At 48.0% G+C, this 26,529-nt stretch overlaps 1 protein-coding gene across 1 annotated transcript in view; it reads right to left on the bottom strand.

Annotated features, from left to right (window-relative positions):
- The window catches only part of LOC119170327 (uncharacterized), a 115,100-nt gene that overhangs the window by 48,141 nt on the left and 40,430 nt on the right, over positions 1-26,529 (bottom strand). The window contains exon 2 of the mRNA XM_075876901.1: positions 10,920-11,256. Coding sequence (XP_075733016.1) covers positions 10,920-11,256 — 337 coding nt within the window. The remainder of the gene's footprint in view (positions 1-10,919; positions 11,257-26,529) is intronic.

Raw genomic sequence — 26,529 nt, 5'->3', positions numbered from 1 at the left:
GCAAAGGAGCGACAGCTGAAAGAAGAAAAAGAGCAGCAATTGAAGTTGGAGTTGGAGAGAGAAAAATTGGCAGCCGAAAGGGCGAGAGAAGAAAGAGAAGCGGAGATGGCTGAAAGGGAACGGCAGCGGCAGCACGAGATGGAACTCGAGCGGCTCCGGTTGCAACAGCGAAGTGAAACTCCCGTCCAACCTAGAGTTGAAAGCAGCGAACGGGAAGATCATGGCTTCCGCTTGAACCCAAGCAAGCTGCTCGTGGCGTTTGATGAAAGGAAGGACGACCTTGACGCGTACCTTCACCGATTCGAGACGATTGCGAAGAGCCAGAATTGGCCAGAACATCAATGGGCAACTGCTTTGAGTACTTGCTTGAGTGGTGAAGCGCTCAGTGTGTACGGTAGGCTGACGCCGACCGATGCAGCCAACTATGCAAAGGTGAAAGCTGCTTTGCTGAAGCGATTTAGATTTACCGTAGAAGGATTCCGGGACAGATTTCGGACAGGAAAGCCAGCTGATGGTGAGACGGCTACGCAGTATGCCGCCCGACTTTGCCATTATTTCGACAGATAGATTGAACTTTCCGGGACAGCGCAGGAGTACGATGAACTTAGAGAGCTCCTAATTAGAGAACAATTTCTGACTAGTTGCCACCCAAGCCTGTCGCTGTACTTGAAAGAGAGGAAGGCTGAGTCACTTGAAGGAATGCTTGAATTGGCTGATCAATTCTTGGAAGCGCAAGGTGGAACTAATTTGGCCAAGGTCAAGAAGGATTGTCCCGATGATTCGAAGAAATTGGCTCCCGAAGAAAAGAAGCGTGCACCAGAGAGCATTCCGCGATGTTTTCTGTGCAACCGAGTGGGTCATCGCGCGAAAAACTGTCGAACGATCTTTACGAGCCCTACGGCAGTAAAATGTTTCAAGTGTGGTCAGACTGGGCACAAAGCAGACGCTTGTCGGAACGGAGTGAGTCAAACTCACCAGGTATCTTGTGTGCAAGCGGCACCGAAATCTGATAATAATGCCGTCACCGATGGATTCGTAGAGTTGAAGAATGGGGAGAAAATTCCTATTGTGGGTGCTTTAATGTCAAAACAGCCAACCGGTGTTACGAAAGGAATGCCAACGCTGCCTGGAAAAGTTGCGGGCAAAAAGATTACGGTGTTAAGAGATACCGGCAGCTCCACTGTTATCGTGCGGAGAAACTTGGTAGGGGAAAGCGAGTTAACCGGCAAAACGAAACCGGTTTGCTTAATTGACCGTACAGTTCGGATGCTTCCCGAAGCAGAGATTGAGGTTGAAACCCCATACTTCAGCGGGAAGGTTACGGCTTTATGTATGACGACCCCCCTTTACGACCTTGTCATCGGAAACATCGACGGGGCGCGAGGACCGAATGATCCGGAATGTTTGGGAGAAGACCTTAAGATAGAGCCCTCGCCAACCCAACGACCGCGAGATACAGTGGAGGAGCAACCCGTGCCGGATCCCACTCGAGCCCAAGGTGAAGCCGCGGTGCAAGGGACTATGAATGATAAGATGATCGTGTTGAACGAGTTCACGGGCCGGGCTACTGGACTTACGTCGGCACGACCTCAACCGACCGACAGTGCAAAGGAGACGGAGTGGGCCAGCCGGGCCAAATGTAGAGATATGAACAAGCTGGTAAATAAACAGACAGGACCCGTCGAACGTCATGACCCGTTAGCAAGGTCGGAAGTGACAACGATGGCTGAGACGCTGCCGCAGATACCGCCGTTGGAAAAGGCTCGCCGAAAAAGAACAAGGAAAAACAAGAAGAGATCGAGCGAGCACCGCAAGAAAGGACGCAAGCGCAGCTCGAAATACACAGGATAGGTGCGGAGGTGGAATCGGAATGTGTCTGGCAGGGCTGAGTGACATATGTTGTGTTAATGTTCTTGTTATCCTGTGTCTCAAGTGTATGTCGAGTGAGTCAAAGTGTTCTGTGCGATGATGTGATGTATAGTGTTGTATAATTGTTGTAAAGACAGAACTTTGTACGTTTGTATTGTTTGGAATGTGTGATGAAGTGTTGTAGTCATGTACCTGAGGTTATATTTCATGTGTGTGAGATCGAATGTAATGTCCAATCGTATTGAGTGATATATCGTGAATGTGAAGTGTCATGAGCGATGGATTGTGTTACAGTCTGTGAGAGTGTGTGGTGACTTTTCGCGCTCGTTTGTGTGGTTTTGAATATTATGAGATAATATTCTTAAATTGGGGGGCAGTGTCACAGAACGAGCGCTAAAAATGGGCGCGCCGCCAAATTCTTGCGATAACGGGCGGGAGAAACGCCGCGAGGTCAAAAGAAAGAAAAAAAGAAAACAACATCTAAAGGCTCCCCGGGGCGCGCGCTCTCCCCTCGGAAGCGTGGCTTCACCGACGAACCTCCTCGCCCCACATCGGCGGCCGAGATAGCCCGCGAAAGTTCCAGAACGAAAGGGGCGTGGTCATACCGAGTTGAGTCATCGGCCGCGGAGGGCGTGCCAACCGTCTTGCCCTCTTCCCAGCCTTCGCTGTGTATCGCGCCGACGAAATGACGAGAACCGTCTGGAATGTCGCGCGCAAGGTATTTAACCGAGCAGCCGAGATGAGAGATCAGGAGGAGACGGAAGTTAGCGCAAGAGCGCGGAAGGTATACCGCCGGTAGTCGGCGAAGGTTTAGTCCGTAGGGACGAAGCAGGAGATGAAGAGGATTTCCACCTGAGGGGTGACGATTCGAGCTACAGGCAAGAGTGTGTGTTTACCGCTATCGAGCGAAGACGCCTGGCGACAGCTGCGTGTGTGGAGCCGACGTGTTCCGGCGAAGAAGTTTGAAGCTTGGAGAGTGGCCTATTGAAGACGGGAGGTTTCCTGGAAGAGAAACTCCGGCGAGGTTTCCTGGAAGAGAAACTTCGAGGGCGCGGAACGACAACAACGCTGGACTTTGAGTGAGTGATTCTCGGAAGAGTATCATTCAGACTTTTGTTCCAAGGACTTTGGACTGAATAGGTTTTATATCTCTTTAGTCTTTAAGTGTCTTGGTTGTTCAATGCATGCGACTGCATTGTAGTGCGTATCGTTGTCTGTGTCCGTTGTTTCGAGTGTGGCTGATTGTACTGTGTAGTACGATGTTTGATTGGTGACGTATTGTATGTAACTATTGTGGAGTGTGCATTCTTGTGTGTTGTTTTCGATCTGCCATTTTTGAGAATATAATATTTGTTTTGTTTATCAACTCTCGGCTCTGACTTGTTCTTTGGGCCACAGCCGGCGTCTGCTGGCGCGCCAAAAAGGACCACTTCTAAATTGTCCACGCTTTCGTGGTGCGGCTCGGGGGGCCAATACTTCAGCCCTTGGTATTAGCCCGGCGATCGCCTCCCTAATTAACGGGACATGTGTGACATTCGCATAACATCGATTCCCAAGGTACATGGGATCAGCCGCATTTTTTGTTCTAAGAACCTCCAAGGAAGCAAAAAAAAATCACAGCATACCCACGGAGTGAATAATGATGAGTGGGGCGAAGCGTCCGTGCTTCTGTTCGTCTGTCCGTCCATCCGTGCTTCCGTCCATCCATTTGTCTGTGCGTCCATTCGTGCGTCGGTCCATGCGTCCGTGCGTCTGTGCATCCGTCCGTGTCTTTATCCATGCATCCGTCTATGCGCCTGTCCACGCGTCCGTCCGTCTATCCATCCGTGCATCCATCCATGCGTCCGTCCATATGTCTGTCGGTCTGTTTGGCTGTCCTTCCGTTCGTCCATCTGTCTGTCACCCACACAAGCGCCACCTGCTGAGTGAGTCATACAACTAAGGGTGGTTACGAATCGGTCACAGACATGCATGGACAAATCCATGGCTTCAGGGGCTTCACCCCTAAAACATCAGTGCTCAAGCACTCCTTCCACTCGGATAAGAAGTGAAACTGAAGTGTGCGACCAAGTGTTCATATCACTTGCCCAATCCTGACGGTTTATTAAAAGTCGTCCTTGATTATTGGACAAGTTGGTCCCGGATTTTTCAATGTTGTTAGCCGCGCGTGCGTTCCCTTTATCTTTTGTTGACCAAGGGGGAGTAGTGGGTTTCGCCCCACTTTAGGTAACACATACGTTCTTTGCGCGAAAACGACTCACATACACGCTAAGAGTTTTTGTGTACGTAGGATGGACAAATATGGGTTTCATCTAGCTGCATATACTGTAAAACACTTGTTATTTTTGTCGTGCAGTATTAGCGCTTTGCCGACGCGGCAAATCAGCCACGAAGACTGCGGCAAGAGGAACGTTATCTCTACCTTACTGAGAGAGATGAGAAATAAGGAAATAGAGAAGTCAATCAAGTTTGCCTTTGCAAATAGACGACAAATAAGCTATATACGTTTCTTTTAGGACTACCCGGTTCTTGGTCAACCAGCTAACGTAAGTATTTGCCACTGTTCGCAGTTCTACTGTACTCAATCTACTCTATACTTCGTAAGGAATCAATCAAATAAATTAGGATGAGTGGATGTCCACTCATCCTAAGCGTTGGCATAGGATGAGTGGACATCGCGGTGCGAATCTTGGGCGCTGGCCGAGCATAAGGTTCTCCCAGGCACTCTCGGAGTTTCGGTTGCCATAGGGGGTTGCTAGCCATTATAGGGATAAATAGTTAGAACGGGTGAAACTTAACTGAGGCATATAGGTTGTAAAGCATTGTACTTTATCTGGTTGGAATAGTCTGCTTATATTTGCAGCTGCAGTGATGGGACCAAAAAAAAAAGGAACTAACACGTGTTGTAAGACTGCAAGCCTGCTAATTGCCTTGATTTTTTATCACCATGTGACTAGCAGTTAACGGGCGTTTTCTTTGAATAATAAATTCCATTGCGTTTAAGTTTTAGTCCAACTGTGCAAAATTCATAGGGCGTTTTGTTCCTGAAAAGCATTTGTCAGTGTTAGCAAACCTCTAGTGATGTTACTTCCGTTATACTAATTAGCAGATGTCATTTGTAATGAGATACTATAGCTTATTTACTTTGTATATTCAAGGCACGGTCCTCCAAAAGGTCTTACTCTGTGCGAGAAGGCCTGCTCATCACCACCCGCCGGCAGCTGCACGTACGACGCCGAGGAAGATGATGCAGAATCAATGGCGAGGGCCAATTGTGTTCATCGAAGGGAGTCATCTTTGACGTGCTCGGTAAGCGCCACATGTGGATACCCGACGCAGTTGGAACATCGGTGCTGTAAGAGCAGCGGAAGAACAGGCCGACCGTTACACCAGCTAGAACCACAAACATTGATTCGCATCGTTCGGCAGTTGCTGCTGCTGGCATCGATTCTCGATTAAGACGACACGCCCGTAATGCCACCGGGTTACCTTCGTGGCACTGGCACCCCAGTGCGTGGCATCGCTAGCGTTTCGGATTCGACTGAACCCGGCCTTACCACAACCAGTTGTGCCTTGCCCGGCGGCTTTGACCCCACGGGGTCGTTCATTCTCCATGCCTCATAAGCTGTTCTGTTTTCTTTCTTATCGGGTGATGAAGGAGGGAGCTTCTATTTGGGCAGGAACATGTGCCTGGAAGGGAACTGCTACTCTGGCGAGCTTCCGATAGGCTCAGAATTGCAACATATATTTCATTTTTTGTAACGTATTTTTTTCAACATATTTTGCGACATAATTTTCATTGCAACATATAACGATACAAGATTGAGTTTTTGTAGTCGCAATTATTTCCCAACATTTTTTTTTTCAAATAATGATTGCAGATGCATCCTGAGTATTGTTATTTCAGAAAGTTGACGTTTACGCTTTCAATGTAAACGGTGTCCCAACTAACGTTAGTGAAGGCCTTGTGTGTTTTACTTTTCCACTTACTTTTCTTTACTAGTTCAGTCACTGCTGCACAGGCACAGCATTGTTAGCTCACGTATGACCAAATATCATGTAGGATTCTATATTCAGCAAGTTCAGTCCTGATGCACAAGCACAACATTGTTAGCGAAAGCTGACGGATGACCAAATACCAAGTAGGTTCCTATCTATATTCAGCCAGTTTTCCCTCGTTATTTGTTTAGATGCGACAAGCCTTAACTAGGACACTTCTTAAACAGGGAATGCGAGAGTCAATACGAAATCATGCATTCGAAGTTTGATTATCGTGCTAATTTCACGCCATTCGGTCTAAATCTGAGAAATCATTTGGGTGAAATATGAAGATGACCGCACCTATGAAATAATTAAAAATAGTTGGTGCACCGTAATCTTTCTCTCCCTTTCGGACAAACGAATATAAAATATTCAGCTACCTGGCAAATGGCTGCAGCACTCGTTACAAAGCTCAGATGAAAATCACTGCATCAAGGGTGCGTCGCGTAGTATTAGCAAAAATAGTTTTGTACGTCTTGCCAACTTACTTGTTATAGTATGCACTTTTCACTGTAGGCTTTGATCAGACGTTAAACTTTTGGATCTGTCCAGATCGACATGGGTTACAAAGTCCTCAACGCTTGCGCTATATGAATGTGAGACTAATATTTATCGATGTTTCAACGATAAATGCGCTAGAGCTCTACAAGCTTTTCACTCAAGTTTATCTAGCCTAGGCTTCAGGAGTTGCACGTGCAGACTAGACAGCACCATTTTAAGTTGCGCTGCACTTTCTCCAGCTACGGTCGCACTCTATTATTATAAAATAAGAACGAAGATCGCCCCGCACATCAAGCGAGTTTGTTTCGCGCGCCATCGATGCCGTAGACCAGACTCCCCAATTAAGAACACACGCTGCTCTAAAAGCTCGTTGCGATCGCCGTTCGCTCTTTTATTCTACAGCCAACGCAGAGGCAAGAAGTGCCGAATCACGCTTCCAGGGGTGATTTGGTGTAACGACTTTGCTCCATAACACCCGCACGGCCGTAGCGGGGCCGTTTTCGTGCACTTCTTTCGCGTATACGTTTTCGTGCCACTGTAACCGGTAGTCGCCCCAGTACCGCTCGAGACGACCAATTTCGCGCCGTTAAACCAAGTGGGCCGGAAGTTTCTACCCAGCGCGCGCGCGCCGCTATACAGTCATGTACTCGAGCCCGAAATGTTTCCGGCGTAAAGTTCGTCTTCTCGTTTCGAGCCACTTCGCTCGCGGGTGATGCTGCCTCCTGCTTTGCTTAGCAGCCGTGGCCGTCGCAAGTAGATGGGGCAGCGTGCAACGGGCGAGGAGAGAAAGGTCGTAATGGCGCAGATTCGTATAGGGCCCCTAATGGCCGGAGACCACTGCCGCGAGCGTTCGAGCTAACGCCGAACTGCGTAAGTCTTAACGTCCAAACGCGCGCGTGCGCCCATGAGTCGGTCTCCCCGAACCTCGCACGCAGTAGCGCGCGGGTGTGATTCCCGAAGCAGAAGGGCAAAAAGAAGACGTAATGGAAAAAAGAAAGCGTATCGCTGGCCGCGAATAAAAATAGACCAGAAGAGTTAAACGAATGAACCGCCGTCCTGACGGGTAGCAGGCGGGTGAGGGCTACGACGGTATTGCCGCCGCGTGCGGTGGTGGAGAGAACGAGAACGGATGGAGAGAAAGAGAGAGAGACGTGGGTCCCAAGAATAAAAGAAGGAAGAAGCAGTCGCGGCCGTTTCGTTCAATCCACGGCAGCTGCGGCTATCCAGAGCACGCGTGGGTAATGGCCGAAACGATTTCCCTTGCTGATCACGGTGCATTCCTGGCGCAAGACGGCTGGCCAGACCACGGCAGAAGAGCGGCCCACAAAGAAGCATTAAGGCTCGATGCCGCGTGAGCGCGCTGCACACGCGGCGGTTTGCCGACGCGTACGGCGGCCGCATCAGCGGAAACGGCGGCTTCCAAGCCGACTGACTGCCCGCCACCCTTCTCTGTTCTAGAAAAGCGGCCGTGTCTGTTTCTTGTTATCTTTATGGCCGGTTTAGGAGGAGCTCCGGGAGACGTCTCCAATGGTCCATTAATGGCTTCTAACGACTTCTGACCGGTGCTGTCTTCTTCTTTTTCCCGATGCGCACGAGTAGTACGACTCGGTAGCGATGGCTATATATTCGCAAGAAGAGAAAGCAACGGCGGAGACACACACGCGTTGCAAGGGGTGATTCGCTGCCGGTGGTGGCTTGCTGGTGTGCGCTAGTGGAGCGTGTTACGCCGTCAAGCACCGAGAACTCTGCTCTATGCGCGCCGTTTGGCTTCGGTCGTTTCCAACCACTCTTTCGTATCTGATATCCCCCTGCTGCCTCTCACGGCGATTTTCGTGTGTGTGTTTGTCTGTTTTCCCAAATTCGCACTTTCTCATTTCTTAACGCGCACGTATGTATGGAGAGCGCATTCTGCGGCCCGAGATGCCCGAACTCGTAATGACATTTCTCAATCGAATATCCTCTTAGTTTCCAACTGAAATAGCACGTCTACGACAAAACTCAAGTGACTAACGTTCAACAAATTAGAACTTAGCTCATTACTTAGAACGAAACAACACGAGTTGTTTTTAGATATATAGCAATGTACAATATAAGAAGCCAGGGGTTCTACGTATGTTGATTATGTTCCTCGGAGACAATGAGTTGCAAAATCCACGCACTTTCACCAAGTGAATTGCTGCGTCGAATAACGTAAAAGTCTCAGGGGGAAAAATTGCAAGAGAAGCTCGCCAGGCAGCCCTATTAGGAATTGGCGTCATTTTACACTTTTGTTTTAGCTGCAAGACCGTAAGAACTCGACTTATGGTGTTGCACAACTTCAAGCACACCAGTATATCTAACGACGTCATTTCACCGTATCTTTGACTTAACGGCATATCTTTTTTTGTGTATTTTCTGCTTTTCTATACTTGCACTGAAATGAGCGTGTCATCACGTTTTCGAGAGAATGGCTTTGTTCTGTTTCAGAACTTAGCTGTCCCTCTCACCTATCTTTTTTTCTTTCCATTTCAAAGTTTTCTCAAGACAGTCGGCGCCTCAAGTAGATTTGTGTGTTTACACTCCAACACAATTAAGATTGCCTCACTTATATAGGGCATTTCTCGGAAGTCATTAACGCCCACCAAATGCATTCCCACCAGCGGAACAAGGCAGGCAGACGCGTTCTCGGTACCAAGTCGAGAAGGAAGAATGTGGGAGCCACCCCACTTAATGCCCGTTAGGAAATCGGTAAATAGGGCACCTCCACAAACTCGACAGAGAGGAGCGGGCCAATGTCGGTTGCCCGTTTAAATAGCGCGCAGAGCTTACGCGGAGCTGCAGTGTTGGGGGAGGTGGGGGTCATTCGGAGAAGCTCGCGTCTTGCGTGGAGGCCGGCTAATGACGAACGCCACAGCGCAGCCTTGAGCTATGCAGCGGGGACTACGACCCGGGGACTAAACGGCATCACGCACCGAGACACTGGAGAAACTCAATCCCGCGGCCCAGTGACTCGAACGGACGCGTCGCAGCGACGACGTAAGCCACGGTCTCAACCACCCCATCTACTCCGACTTGCTCTCCTCTCCTCTCGCGCTCCCGTGTATCTTCGACGCCTTCAGCGCCGGGCGGAAGGGGGTAACCCTTGACGGCGTCTTTCTAGGACGTTGGAAGAAGCCATCGGTGTGCTGCCACATACTCGGAGGGGGTTGGACTCTCCCGAGTCGGTCGGTGCGGTCCCGCTTACGAGTTAATTCGCGGGGTCTATCCCTGACCGGGGCTGCGTGACCGAAGAGATAACGCACGCGCTCACGCGCGCACGCGGGCGATTTCTTTCTCCCTCCCTCCTTCGACGAGACCTTCACCCTAGCAGTGCGCTCACTAAGACATCAACGGGAGAGAAGGTCAGCTTCTGGGAGACCGTAAGAAAGGCGCGGGGGTCCCCGCGACCATCATAGCCCATTTAACGCGAGCTAACGGGGCCCCCATCCAGATCGCTATCCTATCCCGACCCCAACTGTATCACTGTGTATATAGGAACGGGCGGTCGTGACCGACTCCGCGAACGGGTTGCACTGTTCGATCCGTATGCGTACTGCAGCGAGTGACGCGCGGCTGGGAAAGGATAGGGGCTCGATTGCCCATGGAATCCATTGTGCCGTCAGGGGCGGCTGCCTTGGGCAGTATTGGCCTCTTAATTTCCCGGTGTACCGTTTCTACAATCGCGTCCGGTGCTCTGCGGAGATAATGCGAGCGGGAGGGGAAAATGATGCGTACGCATTGGTCTTTCATGGTTAGTCTGTGTGCGTTCTGTATCGATAGGTGCACTGAGAACTATTTGGATCCCATCTTTTTCCTCCCCAGCAACGTATTCGTGTGGTGGTAATGGTACACAGATTTCGCGACCCCTTCACATCATTTTGTGGTTGAGTTCGAGCATTTGTACAAGACACAATTTTCTCAATCTGTTGGGCCTACACATGAAGAAAATAGAAATTCATCGTAATGTAGAGTATTTCCTGAAGGGAAAATATACACACGGGAAAATGACGTAAACAGAATATATGTACGAACCGCAAAATTACCGACGTGGTGGAAACACTTAAAGAACCCAACTTGCTTCGCATCAACGCTGTGTTTTACTATCGATGGCATCGACGTACGTTTTATTATAAATGTCAGCGGTTGAAATGAATTAGTGTAGGATGGCAGTGAATCTTCTCCCTAAGTGATGTGCGATGGATGTGCTTACGGGTCCCGTGAACATTGTGCCCAAGCCTTCACATGTCCTGAATGAGTAGATTAGATGCATGTTTAATATACGCTTTTGCAGGCGCCCCAGTTACGTAAGGTAGGTTCCACTATTCACGTTTGTTCGTCTTCTTCGGACTGCAGGTTTTCTTGAACCAATAGAGGCCACAGAGCTGGTCACGTGTGGAGAAGAACGTATATTTTTAATGCAAAACTATCAATGGTCCTTACCCCTGTCTATAAGATTCGTGCTGCCCTTAAAATATTGTTATAGAGCTCACCTGAGGTAGTCCCTCTTGCAGAGAATGAGGTTGGCCTTGGTGAAGAGGGTGGAGCCTACCTCTCCGAGGCGACAATCGCAGCAGGCACACTTGAGGCAGTCCTCGTGCCACAGCTGGTCCAGCGCCTTGAGCAGGAACCGCTCGCGAATGGGCTTTTGACAGCCCGCGCACTCGGGACCCGGCATGGAACCGGACATGGCTGGGTGGGGCCCGGGACCGCCGCCTGGTCCCAGGTGATTGGGGGCGCCGCCGTTGCCCCCCGCTCCTCCCCCTCCGCCTCCTCCGCCCCCAGCGGCACCCCGTCGAGACGAGCTAGTCGTCTTCATCTTCTTGGGTCCTGCAAACATTAGGAACGATTCTATTTAGATTAATAATAATACTGGGGACAATAATGATATATGGTGTTTTACGTGCCGAAACTACGACATGATCATGATTGATGTGGCAGCTGACGGCTCTGGAAATTTCGGCCATCCGATGTTCTTTAATGTGCACCTAAATCTAAGCACTCGGTGTTATGGCATTGCACCTTCATTGAAATGCGACAGCCGCGGCCGGGGTCGAACCTATGACCTTCGTTCGGGTCAGCCACCAAGCACCGTAACCACTGTACCGCCGAGGTCGACAGCTAGCGCTTTCTTGTACTTTCATTTCAGCTATTTGCTCATCCAAATGTATTTAAGTTGTCGGACATTGTTTCTGTGCATATTGTGTAAGCTACATTGCAATGATCGCTTTGCTATTGGAAGAATATTTGAATGAATAAATGAATAAGTAAGTAAATAGAAAATAAAAATAAATAAATAAATAGACAGCCCGATGAACCACTATATTGCTCATCCTCGTAGCGAACAAAAATTTTGTTTCTGAAGCCATTGATCTTTGTATTTGATTTAAAATTTATTTGTAAGCTCAGAATCCAGCAAAGCATTCACCATGTGGAACAGGCAAATATTTCATACCGTGGTTTCATGATACTTGGTATGAAATATTCATGTCGGTTATATAAAAAAACATTCGTCGAACCATCCTTGATGTTCAATTTGATGCATTAGGCAAGAAACCGAATAACGTTAATTGCCAGCCGCTTTCTGCGGTACCGTGTCGAAAGGCGGAATGGCTGAATGTGTAGCAAGCCATAGCTTTCAGCTTCACAAGGAATTCATGTATTACTATAATTCTTATCCTAAAATGTTGAAAATGCCACATGTCATGAATTTTCAATGCGGCCGTCTTAATAGCATCTACCGTATCAACAAACTTTTAAAAAAGTTCTCAAAAAAATAGACGTTCGAAATAATCAAAAGTATTCAAAAAAAAATGTCGATTGAATCTACCTCAAACCCCGGTTTCAGTGACTTTCCTTGTTACCTTCTAAAAATATGTCGACGGAATGCAAGACAGGTTCTTTGCGTCCTGTACCAATACCTTCACATTTTTGGCTTAACAGCAGACTTCACGTGCAATGTCGATGTGATAGTTCGCATATGTGAGAGCTAGGGATTGCTAACGAGCTTCTTTTCACAGCTCTCATGCTAATCCAGCGCCGCAAAACTACGTGGCGAGCGAGATAACCTCGCTGACTTCACATGGTAATGCGTTTGTTCTTCGTTGGTTCAGCGCTCATTTTGAGGGCCTGAAGAAATTCTTCGGATCAGTTTTTGAAGAACCCTTCAGAAAAATGTGTCATTTTCATCGAATGTTGAATGTCGTTGATAGTAAAGTACTCTGAACCTATCTCTCAGTTGCGAAAAAGCGTTCTGAAGTCACTCAAGTTACGCATGCGTAACTCCTCGGCTTTGTATTAGTTACACTGGAAAAGGTTTAAAGGTTTTTTACTATCTCGCCCTATAACTTTGTTGATATACTTCAGCTGCTTACGAACAATTAAAAGTGAGAAATCGTGCTTGTTCTTTCAAAAACGGCCGCAGTTGTTCCAGCCACGACTAACCCTTGGCTACACAGCTGAAGACATTTCATTACTTGAATTTGCGTTTCCCTATTAGCAGTACGTGTGGTTAAATTTACTGACGGTGTTGGCATACATATTACCTTGAGGCTTCTTCAACAATGTTTACGCGCACCACATTAATCATCTGATAGGGAACGCTTATCACCTTCGAGGTTTCACGCATAATGTGAAACTATAAGTTCTCAATGTTCTCTGAAGGACTCTGAGATAAGCTACACATTTATTGCGAGACGGCCGGGGGGGAGGAGGGGGGCGGTAAAGATAGTTTCGGAACTTTTGCTTTCGTGCTCAAATAGCTATACCTATACTTCTCATTTTTCATGCTAATGTTTCGTACTCCTCACGGTTATTATATTTTTGAGTAGAAATGACTTGAATTTGGGAAAAGTGGGCGTGTGCGATGCAAGAAAATAAACAGGGCTGTCAGTGGCGGCAACGCAAACGACCGCAAAAGAAAGGTTGGCGGGCACGGTGTCAACATACCGGAAAGAAGCTGCGGTCGGGTGGAGAAGGGGAAAGGCGTGATGTTATAGGAGTGTGGAGCTAGTGCGAACGACGTTAGCTACCATGGGGCGCTAAACATTTTTCGCCACGCTCGGCGCACTTTTTGGGTCTCTTCTTTCATGAGGCACCAATCTATCACTCGTCCGAGTGTGAACAGCACTGGGGACGAGATAGGGAGCCAATGTAGCACCGCCACTAACGCCACCGCTGTCGCGGAGTGGCAGCGCCGACGACAAAGTCAGCGCCGCTCACTTCTCCATCTTCTTTTGTGTTGTTTGGAGACATGATGAAGCGAGTGAGTCGTCTGACCGTGTATTCCCGGTGCTACGAAGGGCTGGCTACGTACGTCACTACCGCTTGACGACATTTTCGCTACCGCAAGTGTGTGAGAAATGTCTGCAAAAAAAAAAAAAGGGAAAACGAGAGAAGACAGGGATGATGAGTAGGATGAGGCTGAAAGTGGCTTAAAAGCATGCGTTAGGTGCTTTCGCTTGCGATTCACCGCTTAGGCGCACCAGATATGGTAGTAAAGCTAGAAGCCGGTACTCTTTGTAGTGTACGCCCGGCTTGTATCGGTTTCGCCGTTAGACTACGTCCCTTATCGCGGTTGCGGCAACACGCTAAGGGGGGAGAGAGGAGAGACTGTTGAAGAGGCCGCCGTTCGGGAGGTTCATTAAATTTCAACGAGGAAAGGAGACGAAGCTACGCTGCGGAGGAGAAGAGTGGGGGGTTCGGACGCTGCGTTGAAGCACGCAAAGAGGAAGAAAAGAAGGAGGAAGGCGATGAGGGCACCGAAGCCGGTGAGCGGCGATTCTCCGGAAATGAAGACCAAGAGTGGAGCCCGCTGGCACGATAAGACGGCCGCGGCCGGACCAAGAGCAATCATGAATAAACCGCAGATAGCGTGTCCGCGTGAGCGCGGGGTAGCACCATTATGGTGGCGCGCGAGCGGCAAGAAGGTTTTTGGGTTCCTGTAAAGACCCGAGTTTTGGGCAGGGCCAACACCACCCGCTCGCGATGACAGGCGAGGGCTGGTAATGATGCTACTGCCGAGGCTCAATAGAGGGGTTGCTTGTGCCGCAAGAAGAGCGACGTGGAGGTTTCCGCCCATTCTAGTCTTCTTTTTTTTTTCTCTTTTTAGATATATTTAGGGTGTTTCTGTATCATCACTCTCTCGAAGCCGGAAGAGACTGACCGACGGGCGGTTTCCGCGCTATCTCGCCGATAAGGACTGGCGGTCAGTGGCGCACGTCGTCACCTGTCTTCGCGCTGGCATGCCGCACGAAAAGTCCCTCGTATAAGCCGGACAGTTCCTTTTATTCTCACACTGATTATGTGTCTCTGTGCAACTGCGAGAGACAGAGAGAAAGGGAAAGTCCATGTCGACTTTATCAGCCAAGGACTTCTCCCTTTCGCTGGGAGAATCCAGCCGCGTCAGTTAAGCTCATGAATTCAAGAGTGCCGCCTCTTGATTCGTCGAGTGGAGGAAGGCAGAGAAACGACAAGCGGGATATTCAGGCAGCGGGTGCTTCTGGAGGAGCTGCCAGGCTTATAAACGACTCTAACCGCTTTCGGATGGTGTGGCAGCGGAGATAAGCTAATGATGTAACAGCTTCCAGGAGGCGTTGAAGATGATGTCGCCCAGACAGCTGCACTTCATTTGCTATCGTTGCCGTTCCTTTAATGCGTGCATATCAGACGGGGCTTCATGGATGAATTTTAGTAATTGTATTAAAAACGCGCCACTCTTTAGCGGCTGTGCACTGGGTCTGAGGAATAGGGAAGATGCTTTGACTTAGCTCTTCCTTGCTTCAACAAAAGCTCTGCAGTGAAATATATCGTAGGTAACCCCCATGCTCGGAAGAAAGAAGTTTGCAATCATTCTATTTTCCCACATAATGCTACTGCAATAAATTTGAAAGGTATGAAAAGTTAGCACGAACAGCACGACCATCTACGGAAGGAGAAATCATAGAATAGCTACACTTTAATTGAGGGAGTGAACGTATGTTGGCGATATTTTCCTTTAGATTATTGCGAAAAGTCACCAATACTTGCCCTAATTTGTTTCAGATGGTTCATCAGTTGAAGGCTTTTGTTTCTCCTATGCTTTTGTTTGCCGCAGCGTGCTGTCTTTCTCTTTCTTATTCTTTGAAGTGTTAGGACATTTATCTGGGCAGAGTTATCAAACTATGGATTAGCTAACTCCAGAGGCCAGTGAAGAACGAGCGTACGGTTAGCTGATTTCGTGATATTTGTAGATGGGTGGAGTACGCGGTGATATCATTTAATACGAGCTTAATTACACACTTCTACGCAGAGGTGTTCGTCCTTCTTCTAGTGGTAATAAATTATGATTCTAGTAAGGGCAATAACATAGATCTCGCTGCACGCCTTTTAACGAGCTCAAATAAACAATGTCACTTTCGAAAAGGCAATTTACGACAGGAATAAATATCGTGTGAAAATCGGCGATAATAAATAAGACACGGTGACCACGCACATAAGCCTACATTCAAAATGCCAGCGCGTAACGGATTCGATTCATTAGTCGCGGTGCACTTTTGCGTCCCTCGCGGTGCCGTTTATCGTGGACAACGACACTTCTAACGGCAGGTCGTCAAGTTCACAACATTCAGTTTCACTGCCGCACAGATTGCCGCGGCAGCGCCAAAAGCCCTCTGTAAAACAAAAAGCAGATTCTGACGCCTCGCTCGGCTGCCCGCCGTTGGCAGTGGCCGTATAACACCAGGCCACGCTTTTCTGCCGTTATGACCAAGCTCTCATAACGGGGCTCACTGCTAAAGACGTTAGGAAGGAGGCTTGCATGAAACAAACAAGACAAATAAAAGGCCAAGAAGAGAGAGAAAGCCAAAACGAGAGAGGGATAGAGGGAGAAAGAGACGCTGAGTACGAAACGCGCCTCCCCCCCCCCCCCCTCATTTTCGGTTTACTGTCTGCAGTTATCGCCGAGGGGTGTCAAATACGACGCGAACTTTTGTGCAACCTTCCAAGATGGAAACACAGGCGGGACCACTTGGTGTCTGCTCCAGTCGTTCTCCCGTAACGGAGCGGCAACAGATACCTGACGTCAGCGACATCATCGAGACGACTCTCTGTCGCTATTCATGGCCTATTTAACCGAGTGTGAAGAACCGTTCCTTATGCAGCAGGCGCTGTACAGTTAAAGTGAGTAGGGCCCGTCTGTGCGTGTGCACAAACGTCTTTTAGGGCTGGAGAAGGGGATGTAGAGAGCGCGAACAGTTAACGACGATAATTTTGTTCTGCGTTGCCGTCGGTCGACTTAACAACCGAACGTGGTGACATTTGTACTCTAGATTAGGACAACAAGCCGCGATGATGAGAAACTACCGGCAGTAATAAGCGTAACGCACGGAAGAGGAAAAAAAAACGAGGGGGATAGTGTGTGGGAAAATGACGGAAACAATACCGAATAAAATATAAAAAACAAAAAAACAGGCGTGGTGCAGTGAGTCGAGATGAGGGGAAAGGATATTGCGACAGCTAGTACACGCAACTGTTCGTAGTTCCCCCCACCCCGTACGAAGAAAAAAAAGCCAAAAATACAAGAGACGCAGCAAACGTAAAGCGCACGCACCATAGCCGAGGTTCTACGCAATTTCAGAAAAGCTACTTAAGATGATTGCGCCTCGTCGCACCCTCAAGTATGGTGAGACGGCGAGCACGGACCTCCACAGAGAGAGAGGCCAATAGACGACGACCGTACAGAGGCAACACAGGAATGGGCGAAGGAAGGCGCGTATACGGGCTAAGCAGCGCGAGATATGAAAAAGGCCTTGTTACACGCGGGGGCGAGCTTGCACGAGCAATATCTCTCTCACCATAGATATATCTATTGGTTTTCTTTCTTTGCCTTTTCTGTTGCTATAATTTATATCCTTGTTTCTCCTTCTCTTAAACGGCTCGTGTTCTTTTCTCACATATCGAGCTCACTGAAGCCGGGCTTTCTCATTCCTTTAAAAAAAACACAAACACACACAAAGAGGGAATTTGAGCGATTGATTTGAAGTGGTCCGACCCTCTCCTTGGCTCGCGCTCATTTGGCACCTTTCTTACTCGCACAAATTCGGCGCCTTGTTCCTTGTTTGAAACCCAAGACAGCCACCTATTTCGGCCTAACACCTCTTATTTGGCACACTTTTCCTTCCTTTCCTCCTTCCCTTCTCTTTCCCTCCTTCCTTCCATCTTTTCCTCACTCCCTCCTGGTATCCTCCTTCCTTCTCTCCCTCCTTGCTCCTCCCTTCCTTTCTTTATTTATTTTTTATCTATTTATTTAATTTTTTTATTACACTCGGGACTAACAGCATTGTTACCAATCTATTAAAAGTTCAAGGAAGAAAGCGATAGTCCTGATAGCGCACCGGATAAGTGATGCGGCCAAATTTAGACCTGCAAGCTTCAAGAGAAATAAGAGTGTCTGCGTATAAAAAAGAACGCGTCAAAATCAAAGGGAAAAAAAAATAATGAAGCATGCGAATGTGGCTCTGGAGCATATTAAGACCGTAGCAGGAGCGGAGGGCACCCTCCTGACGACTACGCTCCCTCTCCGCGGGATTGTTATGCTCGAAAGAAGGAATAAAGTCAAGTGGTGGTGGTGAGAGAGGACTGGAGATGGCGAGGAGTCGCATGGTAGGCACGTGCCGGCTGGTTTTGAGCTCACTCATGGAAATTAACGGCGACTCGCTTGTTGTCGTATATGTCGGCGCCGGCACGAAGTGGGCGTCTTCCCATCGCCGCCCACGGCTTCTTGGCAAATGAGAATCGAAGACTAGGCTGCCATAAAGAAAACGCATCGTGCGCGCGACCGACCCTTGTTTGTGTAGGTGTGCACGCGCGCCATTATAGCCACGCCCGCGGTTCGACGTCTCGCGAACGAGCCAGCCGATGGCTGGACAAGATAGCGATTGGCTTGTGGAAATGAGGCGCGCCGGTGGACAGACTGTAAAGGAGGTAGATGAGGCATGACAATGGGTCCATAAGAAATTATTGAATGGACGGTACGGGTCATTTACGGAATTGGCGGCAGCTTGTTCAGCGTAAAGTCTCGCAAGAGCTCTCCTTCGGCCAAAATCATAGCTCATACAGAAAGACGTGTTGATCGCGTTGTGTCCAACCTTCTAGAAGAGCCAGAGTCTTCGTAGGAAAGCACGTCCAAAATGGACTCATTGGTGCCTTATAAGCCCTCCCCTTTGGGATGAGGAAGTCCTCTGAAGGATTTTTGAAAAATTGAGCATTTTATTTATTTTTATAAGTTCATGATCGTTTAAAGGCTCACATGTGCGTGTTCAGTGTAGCACTGTGTGAATAAAATTACTACTTGTTCAAGATAATTTCATTCATGATATGGGTTGCAGTCATAATTGCCATCTGAAGTGGATACTCAACAGCCACATACATCACTTGCTTGTGTAAAAGTAACTCGTCCAACACACTGCTCGTCATCATTCCAGTTTTTCTCGGCTGTTTGGTGCACCAAGATTTATTAGTCTTTCTTATTTGTGTTTTTTTACTATCCACCATGAGCACATCTAGTTTATGGACCGAGCGTGTTGCACGGAAATAAACACCCCCATCGACAAGTACTTCGCTTTAACACTTGTGCATAGGTCTCACGAGTAACAAGAATTTAGAAGTGGCTCGATCAACAACGAAGATCTACAGCCACTTTGCTATTGGACTGGAGTGAGGCACCACAAGCTGCGTTTCGTGTGAGACCGATGTAATTGACACACACTGAAACTTTCTTCCGAGCTATGCTGAAAGTGGTGTCTGTCCGAGCAAACTTGTCTCAGGTCGCCTTCACCGCTTGACACTACGGCTCTTCCTTTGTAGGTGATCGTGGAGGCTCCACCGAAGCGAAGTTAACCAGTATGTTCACAATATTGACTTTTGTCTTAGCGCTCACTAATACGGTCGATTAAAGTAGATACCATATCCCCTCAACTTTTGTTTGCTTGATCCCCTCGAATACCGTAAAGCCAGTACTGTCTTCCGGGCAAGGCCATTGACAGCGTTTTGCGGGTACCGCCTTCCTTTCCGCGTCAGGCGTGCTAACAACACACGAGAAGCTTTGTACCCAGCACCATCATATGCTTCCACCAAAAACACCCGCATTGCACGAGCGACGCTAAGCGCAGCCGGGCTCCGTTTCCGACGTTTCGGCCGGAAGTTTCCGCCTCGGATATGGTGGAAACGCGTTCGTACATTGGTTTCTTGCTGGTCAGAAGTTGCCAGTCCCGGGCTCCCATTCAATGCCACTCTCCGCTGCGCAAACCAGCCAACAATGTGCCATCGTTGCTCCTTCCTCCGACATTCTCTGTGCACGAGCTTCGCCCACACAAACTAAGCACGATGCCAACTAAAGCGATACCATAAGCGGCGTCGACCAGAAAGCAGAAGCAAACTGCGGACTCGCACTGCTGGCATATTCGCGTTCCGTCCTGAAATCGGCCCGGACGCAACCGAGATAGCCGCGCGCAGTGCCTGCATGCGCGCCGCACGGAGTCGCCGGGACGTTGCCGCATCCCCGGCGCGCTATGGACCCACGAGCGAGGCGGAACAGGCTAGAGCGTTCGCAAGGCGTATAGCGTGGCTTCCCTTCGCTGACAATTGGCGGAAGTGAGCGTAAGGCCCGTCGTGTGCGGCGTTAGGAACCAGCGTCGCGTTCACCGGCTGCGTCATGCAAGAGCGGAAGTGGCGGGGGACGTTCGTTTCCTGTCTTCCACAGTACCGTTATACGGGGAAACCGCCGGCTCCCGGCATTCCTTGCGATGCGCGTTGTAAGCCCGGCTTCGCTACGAGCACTGATAAGAAAATCACTGTGCCTCGACGAAAACGAAAAGCAGAATTGTGTGCGGCCATAGGCAGTGCTAGGATAGAGAATAAAACTGCGAAGTGCATCGAATTCGCGGACGTGCGTGGTACGGTTGTTTTGCTAGCCCTTTGTAACTACGACGAGCGAATCATCGATCAGTTTCGACTTGAAAGGCACACACACATTGTCCAAATTTTAACAGAAAACACTTTTTGCAGCACTGGCTCAACCCTAGGTTTCAGAAGTGGGTAACAGGCAAGACGCCTGTACAAAACTGAAGTAGGAAGAAAAGACGTGCTAGTTCGTACATTGTAGAAACTTCAAGCACGAACTGAGACAGGGACCTCGAAGTTTCTCAGATGGCCTGCACTAAAGTTTCAACGTGTTATACTTATCGGAATAACTTCACAGGCTGATCATTATCTTTGGAGGAGCTGTCGCTGGCTCTCGGCGGAGGTTGAGGCCGAATTGTGCGTAGCTTTAAATTGTTCTTCACAATATCATGATTTTCTTTATTAACTCGACAGCGTTAAAAAGCTCGTGTCGCAGAAAACTCGCCAGCGGCGTCAACCCCGTTGGTTGTGAGCGTAAAATCGTCTGTGCGTCTCTGACCGAAAAATCAAGTTACCGAGATAGCCGCAAAAGGCCGCTACTTGTCCATGCGCGCGCACGTGATCACACTGACGAAGGCGCGCATTCGAAGAAAGAAAAGAAAAAGTGCTCAAGGTCACGAGGCGCGACAGCTTCTTTGCCCTGCCCCCCCCCCCCCCCCTGCTTAGCTTCCGGCCGTTTTGTCGGGACGAGAGAAGAGAGAATACAATTGCAGCATGCGACAAATCTTTGTAACTCCACTCGCACTGGACGGATTCTTAAAATTTTTGGTCATTTTGCTGCAACTCTCACCACAGTCGCCTTTCTAGACACTTATAACTACTCTAGATGTGAGTAGAGCAATCTCGAATTTCGTAGCGCATACGCTCACTCGTATATAGTAACTCAAACTAAACTGTTTCGAGCGGTTCTCAAACGCAGACAAAATTGAACGAGGTCGTAGAGGGGTGAAGAGTGCGTACAAAGTGATTCACTTCTGTCATAGGGACTGCTTCAACAGAGAGCCTCTTGTAAAAACGTGGTATCGCGAGGTTAATGGAAAAGCGCTGGACTTGGCGCGCGCCCACCCCGTCTTTGGAGGCAGCTCTGAGAGATTTATGACCGTCCCGGCGGTTTGAGGCCAGCTCTCGTCGTAGTTATGTCCGCGCAGTTCCCCACGCTGCGACCCCTGGTCTAGACAAAGCCTGTCACAGTTGTAGCTTTCAAAAAAGTATTTTGTAAGTCCGCTACGTATAACAACACAGCTGCGCGTGTCGCTGAGAACTGGGGACAAATAAAGTAGGCCCCGTGCCTTATTGTACCACTGAAAGACCATTCTGACAGTACGCGTCCCGTTTGAGATCGCACATGCCTGTATGATAAAGTGGTATGACAAGCGAAGTTGCGGGCTGGAAACACGCCTTGACATACGAGCACAGCGTGAAAGTTAGTCAGGTACTGTGTGTTCATATGTAATGTGAGCTGCCATGCAGTATGTGATGCGAAAATCTTCAGACCATTGTGCTTATGATTACGTTGCGCATACCACATCGTAGTGTCAGTTACGTGTCGTCAGTTCGCCCTATTTTTAGCACGCGAAAAATAGCCACCCTACAGGTCATCCATTTCTTGTTATACTATCTACATTGCGCTCGTAGGGGCATTAGAATTTTAAAAGGAAGCATGTTAGCATCAACTTGACCTCGCTATCAGTAATAAAACTTATAATCAGATAAGGGCTTTATCAGTTAGAGCAATATTTATATGTGAAAGTTGCATATTTTCTTTCTAGTTCGTTCACAATATAGATATTACTCCAAATATGTCTAGTATTTCCCAACTACACGCCGTGCCGTCAAGCCGTTTCCACATATTATTTATGCTTGAGGCACTCTTACCCGATGTGTAGGTAGTTTTCTTCTTTTTTTTCGCTTACTCCTTTCGCAGCATATATAATTTTGAAGAATTTAATAGAAGTGATTTAGCAAAGTGTCTTCAGCACCATCAACTTCTCGTGGCCCTTATTTCATAGCTACGTAGCAGGCTTTATCGAGGTCTATCAAGGTGAAACCACTGTGGCTATCGCGTTATGTGGTTCATGGAAGTAGTTTTCGAATCTCGAAGCCAAGCCCTGAGCTGTCTCAGTTTGGAGATCTTCAACTTCGCTGTGATGTGGAGTGCTACTCGAAGTCCTTGCTGGAGCATCGGTTCAGCGTCGTTTCACCAAGGCTGGTACCATCAGAGTATCTAAGGTCTTCCTTGTGTCCGAATGCCCCATACCTCTCTCCAGCCTTCTGGACATAGTTAAGCTCACTAGTCCACAAATGCTCCAGTGAGGATATGTAGCTGCAATCTTTCAGATAGATTTGATTTTCAAAGTGAAGAGTGCAGTTCCACCTAATACGAGCCACTCCAGCCATTCGGCATTAGTGCCCCGGGTCCTGAGACAACTGATGGCGGGTTTCATTATCTGTGAAAACACTGTCTCGAAGGTGCGCAGCCCGGGGCAGGATGAGCTATCACTAAGGGAATATTAGCTGTACCAGAGATGTCGCAAGCGACAATTGCCATTCTGAGTAAGTATATTTGCCTCTGTTGTGTGGGTAACCAAGAACTGGTCGTTCTGGCGCTCGTTCTTTTTACTGGCAACGTTTATTTGTGCAGCCAACCACGCGAAAATTCACATTGCTGCTGGTTCTCGCAGATTGAGAGAGTTTGCTCACTTGCGAACAACGTCACTCTTGCCTCCCACTGCGACCACGACATTTTCGGATGCATACAACTTGGTCATCAACTTCGCACTCCCGGCATTTCCACATTCTTGACTTAGCGAGTGGCTATAAGGGGCGCGCACACGTATGATGCTGGTGCCAAGAGGTCGCGACACACGTCACTGTCGTGAGACACCAACCAAGAAATAATCCAACCATTTTCATCTCCTCCTGCCCGTGATATCACAGGAATGCATGGACCATGATTGCTGGTCTGAGAATGCGTGAAGGGCGTGCATGAAATTATGTGTGCGTGCTTTAGCAGAAGTCGCAGAATTGTGAGCCGGTCATATTAGTAACACCGACACGTCACGCACTTGTACAAACAAGATGTTACGATGGAAGGCAACGATCATTCTTCGGAAGAGTGAACTTTCAAATTAACCAGATTTAATCATACTGCATAATCAAATCGCGAGACTGCGTCAATTTAGTGCGGCATCGTTCTGCTTCAGAACGTAACGAAAGATAGAAACTTTAAATTTTTGCATATGCGCATAATCCTTCACAATGAAGCTTTCCCTCGCTAAGGGAAAGACGTCGTATTCATTCCTTCATCTATTCATCACACACAACAGTGAGCAACAAGCAATTCAGCATCTCCAGCCGACCGTGCGTTCAATTTGATTCACTTCAATCTCAGTCCATAAGCTTTCTTTCTTGCCCTAACAATTTTCAATCTGCATATAAAGGACGCACCGATTAGGACTCTGACGCCTGAAGACATTGCCACCATAATTTTGCCGTACATATTTTTGCGAAAGAATTCACAAAGGTACGACTTCTTTCGGGAAATTACTTGGTAATGGATTAAATGTGAGATTTCCATCACAATACGGCTACTGACTGCTAAGGCGAAAAAAAAGGAACTCATTTGCGATTATGTGGACGTGCTTTCATCTTATGCGGGTTAACTAAGCCTCACGCATCTTGTTCTTGGAAACACACTAGCGCTGTTATATTTTATAGGTACACCATCTTATATACCGCCTTTCAATGACAATTTCTTTATCTACATTCACCGGCTAAGTCTAAGTAACTTTCGGGCCTCCTTTTATCACCCATCTGCCAGTCTATTTGTCATTTGCCTAAACAGTCATAAGCTGCTCTTCAGACGTGCATGATAACTTCTTGCCGAGCCAAGTGCAAGAAATGCCTTGATGCCGCACTACGATGAATAGCAGCATGTGTTAAGCGCATGCGGCTGTAAAATTTTTTTTAACCCACTGGGTGTGTTAAGAATGATTTCGTTTTGTGTTTGCTTGCTCCACTGACGCTTAGAGGGCAAGAAATTTGAGGGAGTTTTTTGCAAATGCCTTTCATGACGGCAATCGCGTGTCGAGTTGAGCCTAGTATATCATTTAGGAACGCAAGTCATTATTTACTAAAAGTGTGGCGACAGCATCTCTATTACAGGCGTGTCTCTGTTATTGCCGCACATGAAAGCTATGTAAAAGCCAGCCATGGTCATTAAGGCTCATACAATGAATCAATAAGTACAATAACAACACTATATATTTTTGCACCAAAATATATCTTCTGTGTCTTATTCGAAACAGTTACGCCTTTGTCAGTGTAAATGTATGCGAGTGTGGTCACATCGTGTTTAGGAAAATACGGTCGCTCCGTGACGGCGCATCCAATCTTTTCTCACACTGCGCCGACCACAATTGAGGCTCATCCCAAATTGACTGGCCGCGCGAATCAGCCACGGAGTGGCGACGGATAAAAGCTCATGGATTAAATAAAGAAAGCCACGAATGAAGCCGTATAATGTGTCCTCCAGCTCTTAAAAGCACCCAGTATTAAAAAAGGAGAGATGATTGAAAAAGAAACACGAAGTCCCAAGGACAGCCATCGGCCGGCTGCAGAAAAGGCAATCACGGCGTAACGGAAAAAACGGAAGCTTTGAGAATGCACTGCGTTGCTCTGCTCAGATGAAAGAATGAAAGTAAGCAAAGAAATGTCGCAAAAGGAACAACAGACGAAAAAAACAATCTTCACAGAAATCAATTGCGGCTCGGAGAGTGGTGACAAGGATTTGAAAACTGATGGAAGGGGAAGTTAGTTTTACGCGTCTGTTGCTTTTGCTTTGTGATCCTTTTGTTAGAGGAATAACTCTTGTATCGCGTAAGAGTGACGTTTATTCGTTCAGTTGAGAAAATTGAGACGTTTAAAGAACATCGGTGTCTAAGGCCTTTCACGTCTATGCCAAAATTAGACATTTGTTTTAGAGAAGTACCTTTGTGTGCTGCTTATTGGCGCAGAAACTGACTCAATTACTGTAACTGGACGTAATATGAAGACAGGGGCGTAGCCAGGGAGTGGCACACCAAGCCCCTGCCCCCCCCCCCCCCCCTTCCGAAATATTTTTTCGCCATAGGTTAGAGACCGAAAAATGACCATAATCAAGGGGAGCATCCCGCAAAATCAAGGTGGTACTTCTTTCTTATTGTAATGCATCTTACGCATACTTCTTTCTTAATGGAACGGCCAGTATTTCTACGTGCAAGTGCTGCAGCTGCGAAGAGAATTGCCCATAATCTTTGCGATTGTAGCCAATTCAACACGCCAAGACAAGAGCTTGCCGAATCTTTAGATAAACTATATCATTAACCTTGGTCGGAACAAAGGCTTCTGGGTCATTGCCCGAGCCCTCTGTTACGTTTTTTGCGGACAACTGGCTTTATTGACAAACTCTGAGTCTCCTTCATTTGGATTTTCGTCTTTAGCTATCTTGTGACTTCTCTCTCTATTTGTAACATCTCTTGATATCACCTTTTATTCCCCTTATTCCCTTTTCCATCACAGGGTAGCCAGCCGGTTTAACAACTGGCTAACCTCCCGGTCCTTCCGCTTATTTCTATCCTGCTCCTCCTCTTCCTCCTCCTCTTTCTTTTGTGTTATATCGTTCATACAAGAATAAATAGAAAGGATACGCACATATAGAGTAAAAAGCGTGCAAAAAAAAAAGACTGACACTCCTAACATGGCAAAAGAACGTAGTGCAAGAAGCACTGAGGAACAAGATGCGAGGCGAGGCAAGATGGCGCTCGATAATAGCAACAACCACCGTGACGGAGCGCGCGGCCGTAATGGCAAGCTTTAAGCCGATAACACCTCCGGGGCTTGCTGCCTCCTAAATATCCATAAATCTTTTGAAAAAGGATTAGCCGGAAGCGGGGTGCCCCGTCGTAATGACTCCCGTTACGTGGTGTCGTTCAGCGGCGCGCAGAAACAGGCCCGTCGTTCTGGGTTCTTGCCTATATACTGCTACTACACCGATCCCCCTTCCCCTTCCCTCCCCCCTACCGTCGTCTTTTCCCCCTTCCACCACCTTCCACTCCACCAACCTGCTCGCTGCAACCTTGGCAAGAATTGCAACATAGAACATGGGCAAAATACGACGCGTCCTGC

Source organism: Rhipicephalus microplus, chromosome 2 (genome assembly GCF_043290135.1).
Source record: "Rhipicephalus microplus isolate Deutch F79 chromosome 2, USDA_Rmic, whole genome shotgun sequence".
In the NCBI taxonomy this organism is placed as follows: domain Eukaryota; kingdom Metazoa; phylum Arthropoda; class Arachnida; order Ixodida; family Ixodidae; genus Rhipicephalus; species Rhipicephalus microplus.
Note: the sequence above shows the minus strand (reverse complement) of the source record. Positions and strands in the feature narration are given on the sequence as shown.